The 13577-nt window shown below is 36.6% G+C and overlaps 1 protein-coding gene across 1 annotated transcript; it reads right to left on the bottom strand.

The window, feature by feature from the left end:
• Nucleotides 1-1286: 1286 nt before the first annotated feature.
• On the bottom strand, nucleotides 1287-13049 carry Hyccin (PI4KA lipid kinase complex subunit hyccin). The gene is made up of 12 exons (XM_089866683.1): nucleotides 12752-13049; nucleotides 12364-12470; nucleotides 12177-12284; nucleotides 11959-12093; nucleotides 11836-11880; nucleotides 11658-11738; nucleotides 10526-10647; nucleotides 10343-10438; nucleotides 9573-9719; nucleotides 9402-9489; nucleotides 9147-9309; nucleotides 1287-8075 (listed from the first exon to the last, which is right to left on the bottom strand). Exons 2-12 carry the CDS (start codon nucleotides 12403-12405, stop codon nucleotides 7384-7386), a joined length of 1719 nt encoding a protein of 572 aa, XP_089722809.1. The 5' UTR covers nucleotides 12406-12470; nucleotides 12752-13049; the 3' UTR covers nucleotides 1287-7383.
• Nucleotides 13050-13577: the final 528 nt, after the last annotated feature.

Genomic DNA, 13577 nt, shown 5'->3' with positions numbered 1-13577 from the left:
TTAATATTAATTTCGCATTTGTTTATTTTTCTAGATATTACGAAGATAAATTTATTATAACACCTGATGGACAAGGAAATATGACTCGGATGATCATAGACGTAATCAAAATCATATTTAAACTTTAGCCAGGGATAGATTTAATTTTAGAAGTAGGAATAGAGAACGGTTAGTATTTACTACAGTCCGACTCATAGCCCAGTATAGAGCCTCTCCCTCCAACACGTAACGAAAAGTTTAAATTATCTTATTGGCTCACTTAAACTACGTTTTGATGACGTTACTGATGGGGACGGCGAAAAAGACGTAATTCCTTTTTACCTCTGTCGCTTTGACCCGCCTCTTCTTTCGTACCCCCCCCCCGGTCCCGTGGAAGGGGTCCGGGACTTTGACGCGCACCCAGATTGCTCTGTTCTCCATTCCTACTTATAAAATTAAATCTATCCCTGCTTTAGCTAATTGTGATTGTCCACTCTTGTTTAATGCGTCCACGCTTTACTCGCAAACGCATGGAGGGATTAAACTTCCTCACAACGATATCACTTACTTGATAACCAGGACGCGGTAAGGTTCATAAAAGAACAAGCTTCCCAATGGGACACCATTGGACGGTCCCCTGATGGATCATACGGTCCAACCTACGCGTCCAAGATGTTCTTTGGCAAAAGCCGGAGATGAAGCTATACGTTTATTATAAATACACTTTCGAATAAACGTCATGGAAATTCGAAGCACCTTGGAATAAGCCAACGGCGATTTTACCATAAGTTTATAAGATATGTTCCATAAGTGTGTCACTCGTTAATGAGAGCTTGTCATGAAGTGACGTAGGTGAAACGTCATAGATTCTTGTAAAGCGACGCGTAGTGAGGCCTTGTCAAAGGCTTAGTACAGACTAAAGAGGAGGATGGACTGCAAAACCGAGTGTAGTCAATTCTCACGTCGTTCTTGAACTAGCTCTCATTAAGCCTCTAACATTACGAAGTATGGGTAGTGACATACTTATGGAACATATCTTATAAACTTATGATTTTACTAATGCATAAGAGAGACTGGGTTATTTACTCTTGATAATAGTCTTTTCTGGTCGTACTAAAGAGCTAAGAGACTATTTCGGGTCCCATTTCCATTCTTTTCAGATATGGGGTCGCAGTGGCGGAGTTGGAATCCGATGTGGGAACATGATTTTAAAAATGTTAAAAGAGCTCAAAATCCATGTAATTTTAGATGCTTCTAAAATACATGGATCCCAGATAATACCTTTTAAAAATTCAACAATACAAATATAATCTCAATAATAGCTTTTATTGCATAATAGTTCATTATTTTTTCTCTGTTTTTTTATCCTATACATTTTATATACATTTACAAACATAGAACTGAGTTGACTAGTTCAAAACAGCGTTTTTAAATTGAAAATTCTGGTAATTTTTTTATTTCTTATTTTCATTAACCATAATGCACTCAGATTTTGGTTTGTATTCGTTCAAAGACAATTTAAAATTGTATTTGCGATTTTTCAATTAAAATTAATTTATTAAAGAAAATAAACAAGCCAGAAAAAACCGTTTTATTTGTTTCTTCCGTTATCTATTAATCTTTAATATTATTAATTATTACGCTTTTATTTTTCATTTAATTATTCACACTGATTTCATAGTAGCTCTTAATAACGTTTTTTTTTATATCGACAAAATTTATACTATACAATTAACTCGCCCATAAGCGATCACATTATTCTTAATTATTGATTTTTCATTGTTTTATTAATTGTTTTTAATTACGGAAAGCTAAAATTAGAATTCTGAAGTTTTAAAACCATTAGATGAATAAATTAAATTTAACGTATTTACTTTTTAACTAAAATACGAATGCCTTAACTATACACCTAAAATTTTGAATTCGAATTTTATCATGAAACTAATTAACTTCTTTTTAATTAAAGAACAATATGTCCATTGCGCTAAATGCAACAACGCAAGCTGGTGTCTACTCTAGGCAGACCGCAGACGATTAAAGGGACTGTAAAAATGCCGGCGAACCGTTGAATTTTATTTCTTTGGAAAAGTCACCCGACACCCCCCTCCCAATCATTGATGTTAGATCTCTCTTGTGATTCTTTTTGAGCCGCCGCGCTTAGGCGTTTCCCCAGTATTCACCCCCCCGGCGAGTCTGAGACTCCCGCTGCGTTTGCTAGAAGGAAAGACCTTCGTTTTGCTTACCGCCCCCCCCCCGGGATTGTACCGTCAATAACGACTATTTAAAAAGAAAAAAAACCCCAACGGTCGCCGACTACTTTAGAGACCCTTCAAAACTTAATAGAGCGTAAAATTATTTGCCAATTCGAAGTTTTACGTGCCAAACTGATGTTTCTGGTTTTAAACGGTTATGATTTATGGTTATTCGTTACAGTAACCATTAATACGTCAAAAAGGCGATGTATTTATTTGTTTTTTTTTTAAGGTTTAGAAATCTTTCTGACGAACATGGAAGTTACACAAAATACATATTACCATACGGGACGAGCTTAATTATTAATATTTCTTAATTAATATATTTTTTTATTTAATTTGAACCAAAATGTTGGCACTGTAAATTGTCTCATACGGTCGAGATTTTAATATAAACTTTAAAAATAGGTAATTATTAAATTTTATACCTATCAAGCGTTTTTTTTTTATTTTCGGATAAAATTATAAAATGACGTCATAAAATATTTAGTAATACTGTTGTTTACATAATTTCTATTATAATTAATTAAATGTACCATTAAATTTTTGACTTGTTTAATAGCAGATATTATACCATTTTCCCGCCTTAATAAACTCCACCAATCATAACAGTAATTTAAATTTGGCATTAAACGGAATCCTGAATCTTTAAAGTTCAAAGGGTTAGAGTCATAAGTGCATGTACATACATAAACTAGCCTTTTTATAAATTTGGTCGCCTCAGCTCAGGGTATGCAGCTACTCAAATAGTATGATAAACAACACCTGAGGCTTAAGCACTAAAGTTTAAATATAGGACAATTGTATAACTATAATTGCAAGTTGTAAAATTTTAAAAATATTCGCGGGAGGGGGAGGAGAAATATGTCACTAACCCTTTAATTAAAAAAAAAACATTAAATATGGCAAAAAGCTCAACCTTAATTAAAATGGGGATATAAAAATTAAAAAAAAAACAAGATAAAATTAGTTATTTCGTACCAGTTTTAAAGTAATTTAGTAGTTTAGAAAAAGCACCCCTGATTTACATATCTTATAATATATATTTATATTATTAATTAATTAATAAGTGCAGTTTTTTTTTAAGATGAGCTATAATGTTTAAAGGCTTATAAGGTGATTAAAAAATGAATTGTTTTATTTATTTATTACCATTTAGTAATTTCTTTTATACACCCTATCTATCTACACATTCATTATTATGGTTTCTTTTTTTTTTTGTAAGGTCAAGAAATTTATTTTGAAAAAGCTAACGATTGCAAAAGAAAAGTTAACCATAAAGAGCAAGGATAGTTGTTTTATAACTTAGGGTTAAAAAACTTCAGTTAATAAAAACCGGGACCCTATTCTGTATGTTAAAGTAGCGGAAAATCGGGTATATAAAGGTTTCAAGAAGGATTTAACTGATATCATAGACCTATCATACTCTCTATAAATATGGGTCTGCTATAGAGTAATGGCAGTACTACGTATGCAAACGTCACACCCTTCTATCTCTTAGCTGTGTCATCCCCCTACTGGGCGCGTACAGTAGTCCCTATTACAAGAGCGCGACCAGAGGGAGGGATACACAGTCTACTCTACACCCCCTCTCTACCGCCACTAGTCTATCGAGACCACTAGTAACGGTATAATTTCTTTTTTATATATGGCAACGTCATAACCCTCTTATCTCTTACCTTAGTGACATCCCACAAAGCGGGGCATACGCAGTTCACTCCCCTCTCTATCGAAATTACTCTATTATCCATACGATATACTTTAGGTTTTTATCTATGAACTTTTGCTAACAGTAAATATCTTTTGGACCCATATTTATTTAGTGTATTATAGGGTTATGCCTCATATCATAAATTTATAAGATATGTTTCATAAGTATGACACTATCTATTCTTCGTAATGCTAGAGACTTACAGCTCGAGCTAGTTTGAGAACGACGGAAGCGAGAATAGGCCTTTTCAAAAAGAACCCTATACAAAATATGTAGCCGGGGGGAAAAGCAGAGATGGAAGGCATTTTTCCCTCCCTAAATTCTGCGCGCGCACCTGTGAAACGTCATTTTTAAAATCGCTTATTGACTACACTCGGTGTTGCAGTCTGTACTAAGCCTTTGACAGCGCCTCACCAGGCGTCGCTTTACCTCGAATCTATGACCTAGTTCAATCACTTCATGACAAGCTCCAGTTTGTAACCAGTAACAAACTTATGGAACATATCTTATAAACTTATGGAGAGTGGGGGGGGGGGGCTATTGATGACGTCAAAATACTGATTTCGTTTTCAAAATGAAAATTAAATGAAGAATAAATGTACCATTTACAGATTAAGGTTCCAGAGCCGCTAAATAACAAATAGGTGAAAGGTTTTAGAGAAATAACAAAACATCCCAAGAGTTTTTAATATCTTTTTTTTTTTTAAATATTCCAATGACCTATCTGATGTTTTATAGAAGAACATCATATTTAAAACTTTTTTAAAGGGGTTAAATATGGTTCTCCATCTTATCAATTATCTGTTATCACCTTTGTAATGCCCTTTTTATTTTATCTCGAAAAATACGATTCAATCACCATCATTAATAATTTATTTAGATTAATTGATTCATTGATTGTGACCTAATTATTTTCAAAGCTGAAAAGCTAATTAATTAACTTAATTATAATCGAAATATAAAAGCCCTCAAGTCATTCTCGTTTGTTACCAGTTGTTTTGGGGTCATCATTGGAGGCGCGCTCGCTGTGGAATGGTCTATGTCCAGTGGGACGCAAAAGATGGGGAGGAATAGTCGGACTCAATTGTGATTGGTCACGAAGGGCTACAGACGAACCAATTACAATAGAGTCCGACTATTCTTCCCCCATTTTTGGCGTCCCACCCAACCTGAGCCGTTCCACAGTTAGCGCGCATGCCTATTTCTCTCAAATTTCGCATCCTCCTTGCTAAAAACTAGAAATCCGGTAGACCCTACTGCGCATGACGCCAGTAACACTTCCCCAATTTCTATCTCCCTGGCTTTATATTCCATCAGGGATAGATTTAATTTTAGAAGTAGGAATGGAGAACGGAACGGTTAGTATTTACTTCAGTCCGACTCATAGACCACCCAGTATAGAGCCCCAGCTCCCTCCAACACGTAACGAAAAGTTTAAATTATCTTATTGGCGGCTCACTTAAACTACGTTTTGATGACGTTGCTGACGGGGACGGCGAAAAATACGTAATTCCTTTTTACCTCTGTCGCTATGACCAGTCCGCCTCTTCTTTCATCCCCCCCCCGTCCCGTGGAAGGGGGTCCGGGACTTTGACGCGCGCCCAGATTACTCTGTTCTCCATTCCTACTTCTAAAATTAAATATATCCCTGATTCCATTTTAAATAAAAAATATGAACTAAATAAAATTATGGCGGGTGAAATTCCGAAAAATTATAAATATAAATAATTTTGAAATCCTAATATCCAAATTAAAACGAGAAAAATAAACTCCCGTAATCGAATAAACTAATCACAAGAAGTGATATCTAGTTTATTAGGGAGAAGTTATAAGATGCCTAAGTATTCGCTCGCCCTAGTCTCAGTCTCCCTTTCATAATACGGGATTTACGAGATGTTTTCTGTGGGCGCTGCCATAACGTGTTGTCGGCCTTTAGTTAGTGTCTGACATTGCCTGTCGTCGAACGCGCTCCGTAGCCTTGGCAAAACAACTCTCCGAAAAGGGGGCGGTAAACCTCGTAAGTCCCGTATACAAGGGATGTTGTAAAAGGAGGCCGGGCTATTTCGTCCCCTCTCCTCAGTCGGAAAATACCAGAGAGAATTTAGAAGGGGAGTGGAAGGCCCCCCCCTTTGACTCTATTAAACGTGATGACGCCCAAACAAGATGTCGCGTTGAGCTTTTTGGGGTAGGCGAGTTTCCGTTCACATGTTCTAAAATCTCTCTGTTACAAACGCATCATACCGGAAATCGACCTGCCTAGATAACGTTTAGCAGACGACGTTGCGCTACATTCCAAACCACCCTTTAAACTCCCCTTCTAAAATCTCTCTGAAAATACGTAATTTTCGTCATTCGCGTCGCGCTGACGTGAGTTTTCAAGATCCAATGAGATATACGCTGGTTGTAATTTAGAGGCGGCGGGGATTAACTCCGGACCTACTATACGTTTGGACTGGAGATAAAGCTGGAAATGTGGCGAATTTATACCTTCTCCCTAATAAACTAGATATCACTTCTTGCTAATAATTCAAATTGATAACTTAAATTTTGAAAATGATAAGGCCCTACTACGCTACTATACTACCGCCGCCCCAATTGGCCTTATTCCTGATCAACGCCACCGAGGCGTAGCGGCGACTTTTGGAACTATAGTAATACGGTAGTCAATTACAGGTGGCGCTGGAGTCGATGTACTCTGATGGAGATCTGTTATTTTCTATGTTTTGATTATTACCGCTTCAACTTCATAAAACATGTTTTAACTAATTATTATTAACCTAATAATCTCCAAATAGACCAAAATCGAATGAAAACTTACTCCGAAAGTCTTATTTCATAATATTAGACAGAATAAGAAAGGTAAAATCAACTTTTAATACTTTTGAAACCATATCGCTTGTTAAGCCTTGGCTATTCACATGATTCAAAATAGAGAAAATTGTTAACAGATCTCCATCAGAGTCCATCGGCTCCAGCGCCACCTGTAATTGGCTACCGTATTATTATAGTTCCAAAAGTCGCCGCTACGCCTCGGTGGCGTTGATCAGGAATAAGGCCAATTCTTCTAAGTTATAAAGCCTCAATGTCGAGTGGTTTGTAATATATATATTTCTTTAAATTTACCAGTATAATAATTAATTAATTTATTGTTAATATATAATTTTATAGTTTTTCTTACTCGGACTATATCTGATCTTGTTGTTAATTATAACCGTTAAATTTAGAAAAATAGTTCAGTAGTACCCATTAGGAAATAAACGGTATTAATTAAGCTAATTTTAATTATTTATCTCCCGATAATTAATAATAATAATAAAAACAAAAGATCTTTAATTTGTCTTTACTCTTTTATATATATATATATTTATTTATATAATTATAATTTTCAAATATATTTCTTTTTTTTTATTTATTTTAACAATTAATTAATAAACTCTATATTCATACGACGGTCTGAGCCGAAGGATATTTACTCAACCCTCCATTTTCATTTTCTTTTCTACTACCACTACTACTACTATTATTAACGATGGCGGAGGTAGAATCGTCAGAAACCCCCCCAATGACGTGATTACTCACCAAACTGCTAACGTTAAACGCCGAACTTGATTTTTTGGCCATGATATTGGCGGTTTGCTGCTGATCATTCCCGCTGCTGCGCATGTGATTCATTTCGTAATTTCCTCCTCGACCAGCTTCGGGATCTGATAATCGTGATATCGTTGAAGAGGTCATGACATCTATCGCTGATGGATCATTTTCCGGGATTCCATTCTTAATGAAACGACTACTGGCGGAATTCTTCAAGCTCGATTTTAAAACGCTGCCGGCGGTAGACGAGGATGAATTATCGACGTCTCTCGTCTTTGTTTTTCCGGAAGTACTTGTCGGCGTTGTGTTTCCTGATGAAGAAATTTCGTTGGCGGCGGCTAATTGTTCATTCTTTTTCTTGTCTTTGTTCTTTCGTAGTTGGAGCACAACTGGAAGTTTGTTGGAACCACTTCCGCTTCCGCTTTTAACTTTAACGGAATTGTTTCTCGCATTATGTTCGTCATCCCCTTCTTCCGTAATGGATTCTAAATGTTTATCTCCCGCTCCACCCGATCCGTCCGAACCTTGTATAGGAATGTCATCTAAGGGATAAACAAAGAAAGAACGCTTTCTTTATTTAAAAAGCATTTCTTTCTGTTTAAAACTAGGCCTATGCGAGTATTCGAACGCGCGAGTCCGAGTCTGAATACACGCAATCTGTTTTTCTAGAGTACGGGGGAATCGGGCTGGCGATTACGGGCGAATCGGACTGGCGAATACGACTCGCGAATACGACTGGCGAATACTACTCGCGAATACGGACGAATACGACTCGCGAATACGGACGAATACGACTCGCGAATACGACCGAATACGGACGAATACGACCGAATACGACTCGCGAATACGACCGAATACGGACGAATACGACCGAATACGGACGAATACGACCGAATACGGACGAATACGACCGAATACGGACGAATACGACTCGCGAATACGGACGAATACGACCGAATACGGACGAATACGACCGAATACGGACGAATACGACTCGCGAATACGGACGAATACGACTCGCGAATACAAGCGAATACGACTGAATACGACTGGCGAATACGACCGAATAAGACTGGCGAATACGGGCGAATACGACCGAATAAGACTGGCGAATACGACCGAATAAGACTGGCGAATACGACCGAATACGACTGGCGAAAATGGGCGAATACGACCGAATAAGACTGGCGAATACGACCGAATACGACTGGCGAATATGGGCGAATACTACCGAATAAGACTGGCGAATACGACCGAATAAGACTGGCGAATACGACCGAATACGACTGGCGAAAATGGGCGAATACGACCGAATAAGACTGGCGAATACGACCGAATACGACTGGCGAATATGGGCGAATACGACCGAATAAGACTGGCGAATACAGGCGAATACGACCGAATACGGGCGAATCGGACTGGCGAATACGGGCGAATCGGACTGGCGATTACGGGAAAATCGGACTGGCGAATACGGGAAAATCGGACTGGCGAATACGGGAAAATCGGACTGGCGAATACGGGCGAATCGGACTCGCGAAAACGGGGGAATCGGACTCGCGAGGACACCTTTACACAAAACATATATAATAATAAAACAAAAAGCAACGTGCCTGGTAGTTTCTTTGTGCGAAAGGAAGCGTTTGTTATGATGGCTTTGGAGACAACCGTGGAAGATGTCGTAGTCGGAGAAAGGGCGACGCTAATACCCATAGGACCGTCCGTTGGCTGACCAGAGGGATTCGTTTTAAGCGAGTCCTTAATTGCGTTACTTACCTACAAAATAAAATAACCCAAAAAAAAAAAAAAAATTTTTTTTAGCCCTCCCCATCAAAGAAAGATTTGTTTCAAACTTCTTTAAAATTTACCAAAAGTACTTCAGGCATCAATTCTAACGTGGCACGAAAGTGAATGTCGTCTAAAGTTTGACTACCAGGGTAGTTTAAACCGTTAAACCTGAGGAAAAAAAGTAAAAAAAAAACCCCTCGGTTAAAATTCTTCAACGTTAATTCTCTCGTTAAGAAAAAATTTCAACTAACATTGAGTAATAGACAGCGTGTATCATTTCCAATAGAAAATCGGCTGACATGGGTATCCTAGGTGTTGATTGAGAAAATGGAATACCGCAATTACTTACTTCCAGAGCTACGGATGTTCTTTGACGACCCGTTCCTTGTTTTACAATTCTGAAAATTTTAAATTTTTAATTTTTAAATGTAAATAAATATTAAATTTTAAAGGAAAGGTGAAGTAGAAAATTAAGTGATTTTTTATCGATTCTTCTTCTACTAATTATAAGACCAGTCTGCATAGTGAAACATTCAGGAAATAAATACCAGCTCCGAATGATTTTAAAATTATTTCAAATTAGGTTCAGATTTTAGGGATAATTTTAAACAAGGACTTCCGACCAATCGCGTAACGCCCTTTTCTGCCTTTTTGTTAACAAAATTCTCGTGGCACGTTCCGTGTTGAATGAAATTTATCACGAGATTTGATAAAATTAGGCGCACGACGTGATAATCGTGGCGCGAGACATGGAGCATGCGTGCCACGAGAATTTTGTTAATAAAAAGGCAGGGCGTTACGCGATTGGTCGGAGGTCCTTCTTTAAAATTATCCCTAAAATCTGTACCTAATTTGAATTTTAAATTCATTCGGAGCTGGTATTTATTTCCTGAATGTTTCACTATGCAGACTGGTCTTATAATTAGTAGAAGAATCGATAAAAAAATCACTTGATTTTCTACTTCACCCTCCCTTTAAAGGAAAGGTTTTCTCCCCAAGATTAAATTAAATTGTCTCTAACCGAGAACAAATCTTGCACAAAGATTGATGAGACACCCTAGACATTAGACTGATATGTCTATTGTATATCTGCATTAGAACTTTCATCAATTGCAGCCTGAATAAATCATTAAATTAAAATCATTAAGAAACTGAAATTACGCTCGCAATTATTTTATTTTCAATATTAAATTAAAACTAATACCTATTACTCGCATTAATCCTTTCAATTTCAGAAAAAGGACCAATGTTTACCACACGGTTATCTCCAAACTCTAATCGACTCAAAGCGTTTTCCGTTAAAGGTAAATTTGAAGCACCAAAAGGCTTAAATTTAAAATTACTTTAAATTAACATCTCGACTCGATTTCTCATACTTCTTAGGGCAGGGTTCATACAACTTTTGGAAAACAAATTTCCCCTGAGATTTATGGGAGGTTTTTTTTTCCCCATATACTTCCCTGAGTTTTCCAGGTTTTTCCCGTATATGGAGAATTATATGGAGCAAATTTTAACGAAGGACTATTACATAATCAAAGGACATCACCATCCGTATCTCTAATATAACCAGAGTTATGAGCCTCCAAAGTATAGTGTAATGTTAATCCTATGGAGGGGGTTGTTTGTTTACGTTTTGCTTAATTACTCGGCCGTTGTTTGTCGTAGCCCTAAGTTTTTAGTATGGTTGTATGCGGGGCTAACAGGACTATAACATACTCAAAGGACATCCCCGTATCTCTAATATAACCAGAGTTATGAGCCTCCAAAGTATAGTGTAATGTTAATCCTACGGAAGGAAAGTTCACGATCATTTTGCTCAATTACTCGGCCGTTGTTTGTCGTAGCCGTAAGTTTTTAGTATGGTTGAATGGGGGGCAAATAGGACTATAACATAATCAAAGGACATCCCCGTATCTTTGGTAGAACCAGAGTTACGAGCCTCCAAAGTATAGTGTAATGTTAATCCTATGGAGGGAATGTTCACGATCATTTTGCTCAATTACTCGGCCCTTGTTTGTCGTAGCCCAAAGATTTTAGTATAGTTCGAAGGGGGGCAAATTGAACTATAACATACTCAAAGGACATCCCCGTATCTCTAGTAGAACCAGAGTTACGAGCCTCCAAAGTATAGTGTAATGTTAATCCTATGGAGGGTATGTTCACGAACATTTTGCTTAATTACTCGGCCCCTGTTTGACGCAAATTTCCCTGATTTCCCTGAATTCTACTAAAAATTATAAATATCCCTGAGGTTTTTGTCAACTATTTAATTCCCTGATTTTTCCAGGTTTGTATGAACCCTGTTCTAAATAAAAATAAAAATAATAATAATATACCTCGTGGTATATTGAAGGTTTAGATGTGGACGGAATTCTAAATGACCACACTACCGCTTTACCTTCCGCATCGAGAATTTCCTAATATTTAAATTGTGCAAAGTAAAAACACAAAACTATTACAAATCTCTCGAAGTAATTTCTTTGGAGATATACATCAATACATTTTATTACAAACCAAGTTATAAATTCCTAAGAGGATTACTTCCACACACCTAAAGTTCTGTAAAGTAACGTTAACGAATGAATAAAATGTTTCCCAAAATTGGAGAGTCGAGTCACTAAGAAAATAGACAGAAACCTTTTGTTTTCCTCTCGCAGCTTCTGTCAAATAGATTCCTATCAAAGTTGGTACAAATTGCAAAGAAAATATTCGTAAAGACTCTTCCGTTGATCGATAGAATGTGAAAAGTTGCTCGCAAATGGGCTGCAGTAACTGTTTCCAAAAATAAATTGATATTCTCTAAGTAGAACTAAACAAAATTGAGCTTAATTAAGTTCTAAGTTTATAAAGGGTACCTCATTATGATACTTCTTCTCTTCGAGAGCAGTGAATATAGCTTGAGTTAAATCATTATTGTTTGATATAATGTTTGCAAAACTATGAACTTCATCATTGCTTAGAGCCTAATAATAGGTATAGAATTTAATAAGTTATTTTTGCTACTTAAAACTGATTTGGCTGAAACTTAATTAATTAACTGACCTTATAATCTGCCAACCATTCTTTGACCAACTGATCAGCCATAACAATTAACGGAGAATGAAAACTATCTCTCCATTTCACCAACTTTCCTTCATATAATATTTAGGCTAAGAAGAAGAGATTATCTTTATTATCAAGTCGACCTTCACTTATTATTATAAGGAAAAATCTCTAATAAAAACGTTTTAAATCTAATAATCATTTCCTCATTAACGATGTTTGACTATAAGGAAATTTTATAAACTCTCTCCCAGTCTCTCAAGGACAGTTTTAAATAATAAGCGAGTTTGTTTCGTAAATAAGACAAGATAGTACCCTCCCTACGTAATGTATGTCAGAGGTTAACGACTTAACAACATTTAAAGTAGAGGTATAAAGATTAAATTACCTTTAACAAAATTGTGCTGGTAAAAACTATATAAACCAGCGCAGCGTGTATGGCTTCTCTTTACACAAAATGGCCAAGGCTTAACAGTCAATCAAATTAGCAACTCAAACAACAGCGTTAGCTTTCAATATTTGCACACAATAAAAAAATAAACTGAAAAATATTCAACTTTGAACTACTCATAATTAATAGCATAAATTTTACCACATATATTTTAATACAAAAGTGATTTATTAATTAAAAAGGCTTGGTTAGCATTAGCTTCCAATAATTTAAAACGCCTCTTTACATTAGGCTTGGCCGGGTGTCAGGTGAGCCGACGGGCAGGGATGCCAGATTGAAAACCTTCAACCCGCCAAAATCAAATTGGAAACAAGCCCGAAAAACCGCCAATCGGCGTTTCGAAAAGAAGTTCAAAAAATGCCTAAGATCTAAACTATCCAGCCCAAAAACAAGCCAAAAATTTATCGTGAAAATTTGAAATTAGTTTTTTTTAGAAATTTTTAATGCAAATTCAATACTGACACCATTTTTAAAACGCAAAACAAAATGAAATCATTTTATTTAATCATGAATTATAAGCCGCTCAAAAGGTTTGACAGCACCATTTGTCAGTTTTTTGGGCATTCTAATGATCTTCCAATATTGGCGGTATTTTAAGTACAGAAAGCCAAAGAAAAACCCCGACAAGCCCAATTTCCAGCCAACAGCCAACCCTTTTATTTCAAGCCAATATTTTGGAGAAGAAAGCCCAATTGGCGGCTTTACAGCCCAATATGGCAACCCTGCCGACGGGTCATCGCTCAAGTACAGGGCCGGAAATAAC

The sequence above is a fragment of the Phalangium opilio genome, unplaced genomic scaffold (genome assembly GCF_054372755.1).
Source record: "Phalangium opilio isolate 3A_F unplaced genomic scaffold, DU_Popi_V2 ptg000017l_1, whole genome shotgun sequence".
Lineage (NCBI taxonomy): Eukaryota > Metazoa > Arthropoda > Arachnida > Opiliones > Phalangiidae > Phalangium > Phalangium opilio.
The sequence above is the reverse complement of the archived record's forward strand: the minus strand, read 5'-3'. Positions and strand labels throughout refer to the sequence as shown.